At 39.0% G+C, this 15,457-nt stretch overlaps 1 protein-coding gene across 36 annotated transcripts in view; it reads right to left on the bottom strand.

Annotated features, from left to right (window-relative positions):
- Nucleotides 1-15,457, bottom strand: part of Svil (Supervillin) — a 1,126,087-nt gene that overhangs the window by 447,683 nt on the left and 662,947 nt on the right. Inside the window, exon 1 of one of the 36 annotated variants that reach the window (XM_073980365.1) lies at nucleotides 6,071-6,790. The exons of the other annotated variants lie outside the window; for them this stretch is intronic. Coding sequence (XP_073836466.1) covers nucleotides 6,071-6,632 — 562 coding nt within the window. The 5' untranslated portion in view covers nucleotides 6,633-6,790. Of the gene's footprint in view, nucleotides 1-6,070; nucleotides 6,791-15,457 lie in introns of those variants that run through there. 36 annotated transcript variants of the gene reach the window in all.

The raw sequence follows: 15,457 nt of genomic DNA, 5'->3' as shown, positions 1-15,457 counted from the left end.
CCGAAATCTTGAGATAAGAGAGTATCGTGTCACCTGGTCTGACAAATGACGTTACCTGGCAACCCGTCATTTCCCTTGGATCAGACCATCTCCCCATAATTGTCTCCATTAGCAGACCACCCGATTTCATTACCTCTGAACTCCGCGCATTCGTCAATCATAAGATAGCTGATTGGTCGGGTTTCAGAGAGTTCACAAATCACCGCTTCAGAGAACTGCCCAATCCCTCTGATGTTCGGGTAGCGGAAAGGACGTTCCGAGATATCATCACAGCTGCAGCCGCTCGCCATATCCCTGCTGGTCGAATACCCGAAGTAAGACCAAACTTCCCAGCAGAGGCAACGGGATTAGTAAATGAGCGCGATGATCTTCGTCGAACCAATCCCAATGACCCCAGAGTCAGGGAGCTGACACTGGAAATTAACAGACTGGTCGGCGAGCATAAGCGGAACAAGTTAAATCATCTGAAGAGTTGCAACATTGGAGCCGGTATAGGTGAATTGTGGGCAGTGGTTAAGTCACTCTCGAACCCTGGAAGAAGCGAAGATAGGTCTTCAGTCACGTTTGGCGACGTTACGTTGACTGACCCAAAAAGGTGCGCAAGTTATTTCAATCGACAGATTGTCGAGCACCCCGAGATGACCACACCACCACAGTTTACAATGGATGATGTTGCCAATGCCATCAAAACGTTGGGCCCTGATGGAATCTCCATGGTAATGCTGAAGCAGCTGGATGAGCCGGGAGTGGCGTATCTCATTAAAGTTCTCAACTTGTCGCTATCCACCCTCATTGTTCCCGAAGTCTGGACAATGGGCAGGGTGGTTCCACTACGGAAGCTCGGCAAGGATGCCAGCAACAGTTAATCGTACAGGCCGATTTCGCTTTTGTCGCCCGTAGCAAAGACCCTTGAGGCCTTAGTCCTCCCCAGTATCAGAAATAGCTATCAAGTTGCCAATCATCAGCATAGATTCGGTAAGCAGCACAGCATGACAACTGCGCTGCACGCCATTACCACATATATTGGTCAAGGACTCAACCAGAGACGGCCGTGCGATAGAACAGTGATGGTGCCGCTTGACTTATCAAAAGCCTTTGATACAGTCAGGCACTCCACGCTGTTTGAGGACATTGAGCAGACAACCCTCCGGCCAAGCTTGAAACGTTGGATAGTCAATTATATGTGTGGACGCCAGTCGTACGTGGAATTCAGGAAAAAGAAGTCCAAACCCCGTAGAGTGAAACAGACAGTTCCCCAAGGTGGGGTGATATCTCCGGAACTATTTAACCTCTACCTCTCCTGTATTCCGCCCCCTCCAGACGGCATCGAGATCGTGACGTATGCGGATGATTGCACGATTCTGGCGTCAGGTACCTATCCTGATGACATCTGTGAGAGACTGAAGAACTATTTAACCGATCTTACCACCTTTTTCCATTCGAGGAATATGCAGATTTCCGCAACAAAATCAACAGCCACTCTGTTCACCACATGGTCAGCGCAGTTTGGAAGAGAATTGAATTTCGTGGTCGACGGTCAGAATTCCGACTACAAACTGCCCCAAAATTTTAGGGGTCACATTCGACACTACTTTCAAGTGGTGCGCGCACGCCGCAGCTATCTGCGACAAACTGAAAAGTAGGAACAAGGTCCTCAAGTCCCTAGCCGGCAGCACTTGGGGTGCAGATAATGAAACTTTGTTGACCACATATAATGTGATAGGTCGGTCTGTGGTAAGCCATGCGGCGCCAGTTTGTTGCCTGGAATTATGTGATACGAATTAAAAAAAACATTCAAACTTGCCAGAATGCCGCCCTGAGAACAGTAACAGGGTGCCACCTCAAGTCTTCAGTGGACCATCTACATGAGGAGGCAAGGATTCTTCCAGTAAAGCAACACCATGAGAGGCTTTAGTTGCAGTACTCGCTTGGGAGTTACCGTGAGGGCCATCCCAATCACCATCTGCAGGCTAGGCCCGACACATTCAGGCATATCAGGAAGGATATTTATGGTCTAGAGTGGGAGGTCCAACAATATAGGAGAGAACCCCTACATCAACAGGCGTATCAAGCAGGTTTAAATAGTATTCACACGGATGCAGTTGCTAAGGCCATAAGCAAATATAATGTGAATAAAGTCCTCGAAATACATCCCCCATCTATCGCAGCTGAGGAGCGTCAGCTGCCACGACAAACTAGAGTAGTTTTGGGTCAACTGGAGCATATTTCCAAACCTTTAAACGGCAGAGTTGTTCGCGGAAAAACCATGAATCTTGACACCGGAAAAAATGTGAATCTCCACTCAACATTACCAGAAGCACCATGCAGGAATTGTACAACTCCCGACACAAGAAGTATAACCCCTCACTGAGATTCACCATCTCCAATGACAACGTGAATATTTAATTATACCCTCAGCCTTTAGGCTAAACAGGGTATATACACTTTGATACGACCAAAAATGCGCTTCATCGAAATAATGGTTTTAGACCCCAAGTATGTTTGGACCAAATTCGTTTCAGTTAATTTGGATTCGACTTAGCCATGTCCGACCCTTCGTCCGTCCGTCTGTCTGTCTGACTGGCTTTTGTGCACGATAACTGTCGAACGGATCAACCGATTCGAACCAAATTTTGCACTTCGTAACATTTTGCTCAAACTTAGTTTATGTTCGAAAATGGGCCATATCGGTCCACTTCTTCGGGTACCTCCACCACAAAAGTTCAGAAATTTTCTGTAAAATTGTGGGAGGGAGCAATCGATTTGGTCCAAACTTTGCACATCGTACAATTTCTATCAGGTATAGACGAGGTTCCAATACGGAATCTATCGGTTGAATCCTTCGGAAAAGTGCAGTTTAGGACCTCCTCCCGAATCACTTTGAGTTTTATTGTAGCAACTTGTATTCACCATTACGATGGTACAAGCTTTTTCGGGGGCAAGTCCATACTTCCTAAGAAAATGACCAGAAAGCTGCAAAAAACGCATGTGTCGTGGCTGTAGCGCAGGATAACTCTTGAACGGATCAGAAGGTTCGGTCCATAATTTGGCCTTCGTAAGATTTTGTCCAAACTTAGTTGAAGTTCGAAGATGAGCCATATCGGTCCACTTCTTCAGGTAACCGATTTGGTCCATACTTTACACATAGTAATATCTCTATTAGACATAGATCAGGGTTCAATTCTTCGGTTACTTCTCACACAAAATTGCATCTTGTATTCGTTACCCCCGTTACGACGGTACAAGTTCTTTCAGGGGAAAGTCTATACTTCCTAAGAAAATGGCGCGAAAACTGTAACAAAAAACTCTATGGCACCATGGTCTTGTGGCTGGATCGTACAATAACTCTCGAACGAATCAGCCAATTCGATTCAAAATTTGGACTTCGTAATATTTTGACCAAACTTAGTTTTAGTTCGAAGATGAGCCATATCGGTCCGCTAGCTCCCCCATAAACGTTCAAAACTTTTCGCTAAAATGCTACGCGCTATATCTGTTGAACGGTGTAACCGATTTGGTCCAAACTTTGAATCTCATAATATTTTGTCCAAATGTATTTTAACTTCGAAAAGGTTACACATATCGGTCTTCTCCTTAGGGTACCTCCCCCAAAAATGTTCAACATTTATGTTTAAGTGCAGTTTATGGTCTGTTCGAATATTCTTTGGCAATTTACACTGTGCAACATTTTTAACGTAATCTTGTGCAAACAATATGAGCTGGGGATTTTTTGAAAGTACATACCCAAATAACAAAAACCCTGGTTGTGTTCTGTTGTGTCAGATCCAGCTTGGATTTTATGGCCCCATCTAAACATGGTTAAATATTGACTTTTTAAAGCAATTCTGGGCTATATCTCTGAAACCTATGTGAATTTTCATCTGACCTCTGAAGCAAATTTGTAGGTAAGGACAAGAATAAAATATTTGGAGAAAAAATTAACTCGAAAAACTACATTTATTGCCTCAAATTTTATAAAATATCGAAAATTTCCATAATTTGTATACATTTCGCACCATATTTCCAAAACCGTTAATGTCTTCTTAATGTTTTCATTTGGAAAAATATTCGCTGGAAAGTAATTCATAACTCTTCGGAATATACCATTATCACGTTGTTTTCAGTATATTTTTCAACGACCATTTGAAAAATATGTCAATAATGTGGTGAAATCCGTAATGCGAGAATAAACCGTTGGTGTAAACTGTGTTTGAAATACGTGTTGTAAAAGATATGATGCAAAATACCGCTAAAACAACTTGATGTAAGCATTTGAGAGTTTCAGAATGTTCTGAAAAATTGCTGTGAACTTTATTTGGAATATTTTTGCAGAATATTACTTGGTTCAACTCCCAATGGTTTAGCTGATACTGACCAGAATTTCAGAAAGTATGTAAAATCTTCTATATTTGATCGATTTTGATGCCCTAGATGGAGTTTTTCTTATGTGGTCTGTTCAAAAGATAACTTCTACTAGTTTAGGGCTACAATATTGCCAAAGACAGCAAGGCTAAATTCCTAATCGTTTCTGAGATAAATGTCCGATAAACGCAAAAAACTGTAGTTTTAGCACGGTTTAGATGAGGCCAGAAAATCCGAACTGGATCTGACGGGACAAAACCCTACTAGGGTTTTTGTAGTCTCAATATGTACTTTCAAAAAATGCATACTACAAGTTGTTTGCATTTTCAGTGTTGCATGGTGTTATTCCGATGCTACTCCTTGTGTCCTATTTACAACGTTATTATGTTTTTCATGGGCAAGTCCATGCGCCCTGACGTAGTGGTCCAAAACCTCTAAGTTATACCGTGAGCAGCTGAAATGACAGGAGGGCGCACTATCTATGGAAATGACTCCCAAAATAAGATCCACTTCCAAAATTTATCATGCCGATACATTCCTTCTGGTACCTCCCCCGCAACACTTTTGAGCTTTAATCCAAATATATAATATTGTCTGAACGTTTGTACGGGACACAAAACCTGAAAACTTTCTATATACACAATTACTGGGGAATATGATTAAGATTGTGTAAACGGTAGTTGACCTGCCAATTCAGTTCACACAGGCTGAGGGTATATCTCTGACGGCAAAGCCGACTGATACAGTTTTCTTGTGTATTTGATGATCTTATGTGAAGTATATGTGGTTGGAAAAAGTCGTCACACAATGAAAAAACGGTCTCCGAGTACACTGAAAATTAATTCGATATGTCTAACAATATTTTCCTGACACCAAAGATGTGGACGAGAAAGACACATACCACCTTTAAACATTACAAAAATAATTAAATTTGCCAAAAAACACAATAACAAAATTTAATTCGTAAACGAAAGAAGAACGCAAAGTGATTTCTTTAAGCAATTTAATTCTGTTATTTAAGGCTGTGGGTTAAAATAATTAACTAATGACCTTAAGATCATAAGTAACGGTTATTGGTTGGTTAAGTAGTTAATTGAGTTATGTTGGAGCCATGTTACAAAAACTAAATACACCATTCGATAGTAACCCAAATACCTCATCTGATGGATGATAATCAATCAAAAGCAATATTAACAATAATAAACTATTAGTAAGATGTTCAGCTTGTTTAAAGTGTCGTTAATAGGGTGTTTTTTAAAGGGAGATAGAATTTAAACTTAACATGGTCGATATTTGTAAATATGTTGTTATTCATGATTAACAAACATTTTAAAATCGTATGCGTTGTCAGATTTTCCTAAAAGTAATTTTATTTAAATTGTATACAACCCACTACAAACACCCTATATTCGAATAAGTCCGCTAACTACTTTCCTCAAGAAAAAACCCCAGAATTTTTCAAATGAAAACATATGTACACTGTTAAAAATTATATATTAAATACTTGTTTGGTCCAACACACTGTTAAAAATGTTATTGGGAAAATAAATTTGAAACCAAAACATGGAATTTTATTTTGAATAATTCCAAAGAATTAATTTGCCATCCTGTCAAAAACATTAGGGAAATGTGTAATATTAGATCAATTGTTAGTTCCAAAAAATATAACTTTGTTGGGCAAATAAAGAAAATCAAAACAGGAACTCACCCAGTGCTGCGGCACGTAAACGTGTAGTTTTCGTTGTACGCACTAAATGCACTGACAATGAATTGGGCGACAGTGGCGTAGTTATAGAGGAGGACGACGCCAGCGAAGTCGGGTTACTAATGTTGCTACCAACCATAAGGGGACTTTTAATCGAATATTGTTGGGCTCCTCCATCATTTGAATACTGCACGTCTGATGCTATCGTTGTTGGCGTTGTAAAACTTAGATTGGTCGTTGATGTAATGGGTGGTGGTGTTGGTGTTTTGAGACTGTAGGTGTTACCACCAATTAAAGTGTTAGTACCAGCAACTAAAGGCATTTTAGCGGCATTTATTAAAAGCGGTGACAAAGGACATTTACGTAATTTAGATGGACTAGGATTTGCCGAATGTTTACGTTGCTTAAGAACAGATGAAGTTGTGGGTGTGGCATAATTGCCATTTAGACAATTTTTATGATGTGAACCATAACTACTAATTGGATTTATTTTATCCGATGATTTTTTCTGGCCGCCATACACCAGCAATGGCTGATGTTGGTGCTGGCGATTTTCGACTTCCATAGAAATATGTAATGCAGACGACGACGAGGATGATGATATGACAGAAGAGTCAATGGATGGTTCAATGGGTATAAAACTAGTGACAGTATTGGCAGGGGAACAGCCGGTAGCTACTAAAAGAAGTTTTGTAATTTAAATTACAAAAAATAAAACAAAAAACAAAAATATTTGACCGTAAATAAATTAAAATTCATTCAATTTGTAAAATGTTTGTTTAGTTTACAGTATTGATAATATGGTATATAATGTATTTGTTGATCAGCTATAGGAAAATATATATAAACGAAAAAATTTAGAAAAAGTTTATAGTTTAAGTAAAAAAAAACTATTTTACTATGTAATCAAATATTTAAATTAAATTGCAAGTTATTTGAATATCGAAATTAAATTTATAATGAAGAAAAATGTGACAGTCATGGCCCATTTTCTTCTACATTGTCGATAGGAAATTTGAGAATTGTTTGCTTGTCAGATATTAAAAATCCTGTAATATAATATTTTTTCACATGCTCATACCAGCTGGCTCTTAAAGCAACTGTTTGAATGTAAATTGATTTTAGTTTGAAGTTAATTGCCCCTAAAAGTATGCAGAACACACGTTTGGTGTAAATACGTGTGTATCAATAGAATGTACGCTGCATATTTTCAGGGGCAACTAACTTTAAAACTAACATTGTTGTTTGTTTAACCTTCATCCTATATTCAAAGGCCGAAATCATTCAATATTATTTTCTGTTATTCCGTACCACAACATTGCCAAACATGTATTACCATCGGAAGAATATTGCCTCAAGTGGAAAACCTACAACAGAGAATCGGATATAATATAACATAAGTCGGAACTGCTCGACCGAAGAAAAAGAAGATGACATCAATGAAATTAAGACATTGCATAGCAATCAAGCAAAATCCGATGGCTATCTAAAAAACTAATTTAATGAATTCATCGTGGCCGACGCTCGCTCAAAACCAATGGTAGTGATGGTCATTTAAAAACGGCAGTTGTGCCATAAGAAGATAAGCCGTGCGTGAACGGATAATGCAAGATCGCCAAGTTTTATACCTTGAGATAAAGGCATCCTTGGGTATTTCATCCACCAGCTAACACTGCATATTGAATGAACACCTGGCCGCAAAAATGGGGTTTTTCTCGTCGGATCTCGTGTCGATCGGTGCAAAAAACTTCGAAAAAATACGATCGTGGTACTTTAAAAGACGTTTATACGATGGTACCAGGTGACGAATCATGGAACTATACCGAAAAATACCAAAAGATGCCGTAAAAGCGTTCACAATCCATTTTCTGGAGGTGTCTCAATCGGAGTGGTAAAAGTGCTTCATATTTTATAGTCGTATGTCGTGATGATATCGAAGAGAAGAATGTGGGATATAGCGGAATTTTTCAATCAGTAGTGACACATATCATATGTGATAATTATTGGGAGAAAAGGATAAACGTCTTTGCCCCAAGAAAAATAGAAATACATGTTAGAAAGCATCAGACGGCTTTGCTGACAGCTAAATACCCTCAGCCCAACGGCATGTTCAGAAATACATCTCGACACCATTATGGTCAGCGTTAAGGACACTTTTGCGAGTAAAATATGTATAGGAAAAAATATAAAACCGAGCCCCTTGTGTGGTGGGCCTAATACAAAGTCCTTCATATATTAAAAGAACACCACTTGGGCGGTGTTTTGCAATTGTCGGGAATACAATTATACGAAACCCCAATTCCACTGCGGCCGCTTCTATGCACCGGATCGACACGGAGGCATCTTCAACCTGAGACCGTCACATCAACAATTATGTGTTTGTGTTCGTGGAAGCGGCAATATAACCCGGAATGCCAGCTCCGAGCTCTTTTATTTCACGCTGGCATAGAGAAGAATCCATGGACCTAGTTCGTTTTCCAGATCCACATCTACTACATGTCAACATCGGTGAGATGTAATGGGTGTAGGGAATAGGTGCACTTCCGAGGCTACTGCGATAAGGGTTATGTTGCTGCTTGCCTCCCTCAGAACATCTCCAAGCCCAGCGTCTAAATACGAAACATTCCCACAGACTTCCCAACAACAACAAACGCAACATCTAACACCTCATGTTGTTGTTCAGCGACCCGGGGATGCATCGTTCCTGCTGCTCAATTAGAACGATCTCCGCAACAAAGCCAGCGAAATTGTGGACTTTATGAGTCGCAGAAACATCATGGTCTCCGTCACCCAGGGAACGAAGCTCGTTGTCACCTCTAGCTTGCAACGTTGCGGTAGTTATATCGTTTTGTGAAAGGATCGTACAAAAAGCGAAGGAGGAAGACTTGCCTTTGTTTTACAGCAGTCGATCCAGTACAGACCTATCTGTTATACCGTGCATATGCTGGAAATTGGTTGACTTTTGGAGGGAAAGAACCAGTGCTACAGAACTTCAATGCTCATCATGAGCTTTGGCATTCTGTCCTAGGCAATGATCAGAGGGGTGCAGCGTTGGCTAAGCAAATTGATAGCCCCACAATCTGTACTAAGACGCTCCCACATTGATAACAGGAGATTGATAAATGACGTGTCCCGTCATTTCCCTTGGCTCAGACATCTTCCCATCATCGTTTCTGTTAACAGACCGCCCTAATTCTTACCCTTTGACTACCGTACTTTTCTGAACCGTGGATACCGGGAAATGCACAGTACCACAACAGGACGAGTACTGAACCACAACAGGCGTTGCGACTAAACAGTCATGGTGGCTCTTGCCCAATCAAAGGCATTCAATACCGTCAACCATGACAAGCTGTTCGGGGACATAAATTAGTCTTCTCTACAAACGTGTTTGAAAGGTTGGATAATCAACTACATATACATATGTGTGGACACCAGTCGTTTGTGGAATTCAGAATTAACAAATCCAAGACTAGTACAACGAAACAAGAAGTTCTCCAAGGCGGGGTGATATCTCCAGAACTGTTTAACGTCTACCTTTCTGAAATTCTACACCCTCCAGACGACATAAAGATCGTAAGTATACAATGTTGACTTCGGGTCCACATAGCTGACTTAAAACATTTCTTCCATCTGAGGAATACGAAAATATCCGCCGCTTAATCCACTGCCACACTGTTTACCACCTGGACTGCTGAATTGAGGCTTCCTTTGAACATATTGGTAGATGATGTCTTGATTGCTGCCACAACTTACCCAAAATATTGGTAGTAACTTTCGATAGAATGTTTGGCTTAAGATGAGTTTAAGCATTAAGCTCGGATCGGTACCAAATTTTTTCCACATGTAGGTCTCGTTACCCTGATCAGAAATATATATAACATTTTTTTGCGGAAGTCCATACTTCCCGAGATATGGGCCTCCGAAGTTCCGAAAATTCCCTTGTTAAATGTCGGCTACTTAGAGAAAAATTGTAATTCAAAAGAAAATGTTGCTCCCGTTCCCTAGATTGGCTCCTGTCCATAGCAGAAAGCCTTAAATCCCCGGCCGAAGGCCGGCTATATAGAAAAAAATTATAATTTTATCCGAGCTTAATGCTTAAACTCAACTTGCTCCGAATGTTTTAGTCCTCCATACAAGCGGCAGCTTTTTGTGACAAGATCAGAAGTAGGAACAAAGTCCCAAGTCGCTGGCTGGCAGCACTTTGGCTGCTAAAAAAGAAACCTTGTTGACCTCTTAAAAAGTGTGATACTTGGTAAGCTATGGTGCTAAACTGTAGTATGTAAATATTAGAGTTCCGCGGTGGAAGTATACTGAAACCTGCAACAATGTCGTACTGAGGACTCCAAGAGCGTGACGTCTCGTGACATCAGTAGACCATCTTCATGAGGATACGATGATTTTACCTCTGCATTAGCACAACAATATGTTGTCGATGGAGCAGTACCTGCTTGGAAGTTAGAACCGCGTGCGTCCCTGCCACAATCTAGTGGACAGGTTTCACCCACCCATACATGCCAGAAGAGAGCTTTATGATCTAGAGTTAGAGGCATAGTAGAACAAATATAAGGTAACAGCAATACCCAGCTGACTGAATTGGGCTGTAACGTTAGTGTCAAATTCCATACGACATTTAATATATTTATTTCCATTTTCGATGTACATTAGGGATATATATTTTTTAGGAAAACAATATATCATTCTGAAAAATAAATTATTTCCCATAAAGACTTCTTCATATCAATGACGTGTAACCTCCTCCAAGTCTGAACGACACTAAAACGCCTCTTATAGAGGCGGTAAAACATTTGTTAAAATGTGTGATATTTTGTATAAAAAATAAAGCCCTAATAAACATGTGCTTCTTTGATTTCAAAAACAAAAGTTTGAAACAGCATCTCCTTTTTCAATGGATATCCAGCGATCCCAAACATTTTTGCAAGAATTCTACTATCTGTGAGCAAGTATGGAATGAGTGGAATGATATGGAAACATTCAAATTGAAAATGTACCGAATTTTAATTCATGTTTTCCAAAATATTCAATCAAATGTGACAAATTATTGGTTTTTAAATTCCAATAATTTATAGACATTTCCTTATTTTGTTTACATTTTCCGTTGACACTAACATTACAAAAAAAACAAAACAAATTACTATGTGGTTGTTGTTGAGTTGTATTTGTTGTAGTATTTGTTTTACCTTCTTTGTCCTACCATGAGTCAGAGGGAGGACCAAAGGTACAAGCCATAACCGTTAGATCAACGAACCTATCACGCGGACCAGAATAGGACTCACAGGCAGGTGGTACAGAGAGGAACCACAGCTGCCCCCAACGGGTGGTTTTAGATCAGTTCAGATCTGAAATATATATACAAAACGCTAAACTTAGTTGAACTTTTGTGCGGGATATGCGGGAGGAGTGGCCTCAATATTGGGACACTTCGGGACCTTATCTCGGGAAGCATAGGCTCCCTAGAAAAAAGTGTACACTTTTAGTCATGGTCACAAGGACTATCCGCAATACCATCCGATACCACCAGCCATTTTAATTGGTCACTGTAGAATTTTTAGAGATTTCTGGCTATTGCGTCAGGATGGACTCTTCTCCCAGGAAAAAATATATCGTTGTAAAATTACACTATGCAACACTGAAAATGCAAACAACTTCTAGTATGAAATTTTTGAAAGTACATATTTAGACTACAAAAACCCAAGTAGGGTTTTGTCCTGTCAGATCCAGTTCGGATTTTATGGCCTCATCTAAACCGGGCTAGGTTAGATTAGGTTAGGTTGAAAAGAGGGGTGATACTAGATCACCACATGCCCATGTGGACATACACTTAAGCCATAAGTAAGCCTGTTGTGCGCTCTAATTATACCCTCAGCCTTTAGGCTAAGGAGGGTATATACACTTTGATACGATGAAAATGTGCCTCATCGAAATAATGGTTTTAGACCCCAAGTATGTTTGGACGAAATGTGTTTCAGATCTAGCCATGTCCGTCCGTCTGTCTGTCTGTCTGTCCTGCTGGCTGGAGCGCACGATAACTCTCGAACGGATGAACCGATTCGGTTCAAATGTTGGCTTTCGTAATATTTTGCCTAAACTTAGTTTAAGTTCGAAGATGGGCTATATCGGTCCAGTCCTTCCGGTACCTCCCCCACAAAAGTTCGAAAATGTTCGGAAAATTTGAGCGCACGATAACTCTTGAAGGGTTTATCCAATTTGATTCATACTTTGCCCATCGTGAAATATATACCAGACTTAGATGTGGTTCCAATATGGACTCAATCGGTCTACTCCTTCTGGTACCTCCCACACAAAATTTTAGATAAGTTCAGTTTAGGACCTGCTCTCGAATCGCTTTGATTTTTGTTTTAGCAACTTCTATTCACCGCCCCCTACACGACGGTAAAAGTTTCATCCGGGGCAAGTCCATACTTCCTGAGAAAATAGCCTGAAAGTTGCCAAAAACCCCTATGACACCGTGTGAGGTGGTTGGAGCGCAAGATAACTCTCGAACGAATCTGACGATTCGGTCCAAAATTTGGCCTTAGTAATATTTTGTCCAAACATAGTTTAAGTTCGAAGATAAACAATATCGGTTCACTCCATCAGGTACCTCCCCCACAAAATTTCAAAAATGTTCGGAAAAATTGTTCGTACTGTAACTTTTGAAGGGATTGGCCGAATTGGTCCATACTTTACACATCTTAATATATCTACCAGATATAGATCAGGTTCAAATATGGACTATATTTGTCCACTTCATCCAGTACCTCCCAAACAAAATTTCGGATAAGTTCACTTTAACACCTGCTATCGAATCACTTTGATTTTTGTTGAAGCAACTTGCATTCGCTGCCTAAATTATGATGGTAAAAGTTTTTTTAGGAGCAAATCCACACTTCTTAAGCAAACAGCATGAAGGGAGTAAAACCCCCCTAGTGGCACCACATGTAGTGGCTGGAGATCGACTTCCATAATGGTCAATGTCGATCCATTCCTTTAAGTATTTCCTCCGCTCTTTAATCTAATCAACATTTTTGCCGGTTCATACGTCCAAATATTTTAAAACCCTCTAAATACATACGTTTTTTGGAAAAAATTGTTTCAATATACACATGCTGAGGGTATATCTCTGTCGGCCAAGCCGACTGATACTTTTTTTACTTGTTTTGGATTATAGAAGAATATCTTTTTTGACTTAGTCTAGGATCTCTGTCCTATTTACATAGTCTCTGATCTTTTTGAACTCGATTGTCCTAATTTGGTCGAGTCCTGGTATAATGTCATTTCCTAGTAACTGGGTTCTCAGATTTGTGAAGGCTTGACAATGACAGAGGTAATGTTCCAACGTTTCGTCGTCCTCTCCGCATGCTCTGCATTCACTGTTTTCTGCACAACCTATTTTGTGCAGGTGCGCTTTTAGACCTAGGTGACCTGTAAGGATTCCTGTCAGTCTACTAATATCTTTTTTACTTAGTAAAAGTAATTATTTTGTTTTGTCCTCGTCTGGGTTTCCCCATAGGATTTTTGTGTTTTTTCCCTCCTCTTCACTACTCCACTCCACACTTTTTTGCATTTATCAGGCCTTTATTTCAGAAACGAATAGGAATTTGGCCTTGCTATCTTTAGCAATATTGTAGCTCTAAACTAGTAGAACAGACCACCTAAGAAAAACTACATCTAGGGCATCAAAATCTATAAAATATAGAAAATTTTACATAATTGCTGAAATTCTGGTCAGTATCGGCTAAACTATTGGGAGTTGAACCAAGTAACCTTTAGCAAAAATTTTCCAAATAAAGGTCTTAACAATTCTTTAGAACATTCTGAAACTCTAAAATGCTTATTTCATGTTGTTTCAGCGGTATTTTGCATCATATCTTTTACAACACGTATTTCAAACACTGTTCACACCAACAGTTTATTCTCGCATTTCGAATTTCACCACATTATTGACATTTTTATTAAATCGTGTTTGAAAAATGTACTGAAAACAACGGTAAAGAGACATGTTCTGAAGAGTTGTGTAATACATTCCAGGGAATAATTTCCCAAAAGAGAATATTCAGAAAAAATTGACGGTTTTAGAGATACGGCGCCAAATGTATAAAAATTCTGTAATTTTTGCATATATTTTAAAATTTGAGGCACAAAATGTAGTTTTTCGAGTTCATTATTCCTCCAAATATTTTATTCTTGTCCTTATCTACAAATTTGCTTCAGAGGTCAGAAGAAGATTCGCATTGGTTTCAGAGATATAGCCCCGAATTTCTTTAAAAACTCAATATTTATCCATGTTTAGATGGGGCCATAAAATCCGAGCTGGATCTGACACAACAAAACCCAAGTAGGGTTTTATGTCGTTTGGGTCTGTACTTTCAAAAAATCCTGAGTTCGAAATGTTTGCACAAGATCACCTTAAAAATTTTGCACAGTGTTATCAGAAACTATCAGAAATATGACTTCCATTTTACTATGTTCTTCAGAGTATCGAACTCTCCAACTTCTTTGTGCAAGATTTCAAAACTTGGTGTTAGATGGGGTATGGCTAATAACAAAAGTGTAGCCTGCAACAGCAAACGCTTCTGTTAAAGTTAACTAAGTTATTAATAGCCTCTCCATCCTTAAATACATAAAGTGTTATAAAACTAAGCTAGAAATTACATTAAAATGTTTTATAAACTTTCCGACCAACATCAACTCATTATACCCCCACAGGAAGTGGTATCCAACAAAAAATTCCACAGTATCAATATTTGCGTTTAAACTTTCCTCAAAAAATAGCAAAATAAAAAACCATATTATAATGATGATGATCTAAAAAAACGTGTGCTATTATTAACAGTTATATACTTTTAAGCTATAACAACAAAATAAACAAGAGAAAGAACAACTTTAATCATTTTAGAAATAGAAAACATAATACAATTAACTTTTTTTGATAAATGAATGTTTTTATTTTCAGGTTTTGGGTACACAATGACTTTTGGCATACCATCAGAGAGATAAATATTGAATGGTGTCGATGCGAATTCTATTCAGTGATTGTTTTGTTATTTTTGAAAACGAAAAAAAAGAATACAAAACAACAAAAGTGGTTAATGATAAGAAACATCACATCATCATTATAACCATTCATATACCGGCGACCAGACAAAATAAATTCTTCAAAATGAGAAAAAGAAAAAAACTGAAGAAAAAGCTAAAGATGAACCAACTGAAAACCACTTCTGTCAATATTTGAACATTCGGGGTATTTGTTTGTTGTCTTTGGATGTTGCTCGGATTGGATGAGAGTGAGTGAATGAATTGATTCGATAGCTTGTTGTTCAATCAAACCCGTCAACACTTTTGATATAAAATCAATTTCCTGTAACA

This window comes from Musca autumnalis, unplaced genomic scaffold (genome assembly GCF_047663935.1).
Source record: "Musca autumnalis isolate F117 unplaced genomic scaffold, ASM4766393v1 scaffold_4, whole genome shotgun sequence".
In the NCBI taxonomy this organism is placed as follows: Eukaryota; Metazoa; Arthropoda; class Insecta; order Diptera; family Muscidae; genus Musca; species Musca autumnalis.
The sequence above is the reverse complement of the archived record's forward strand: the minus strand, read 5'-3'. Positions and strand labels throughout refer to the sequence as shown.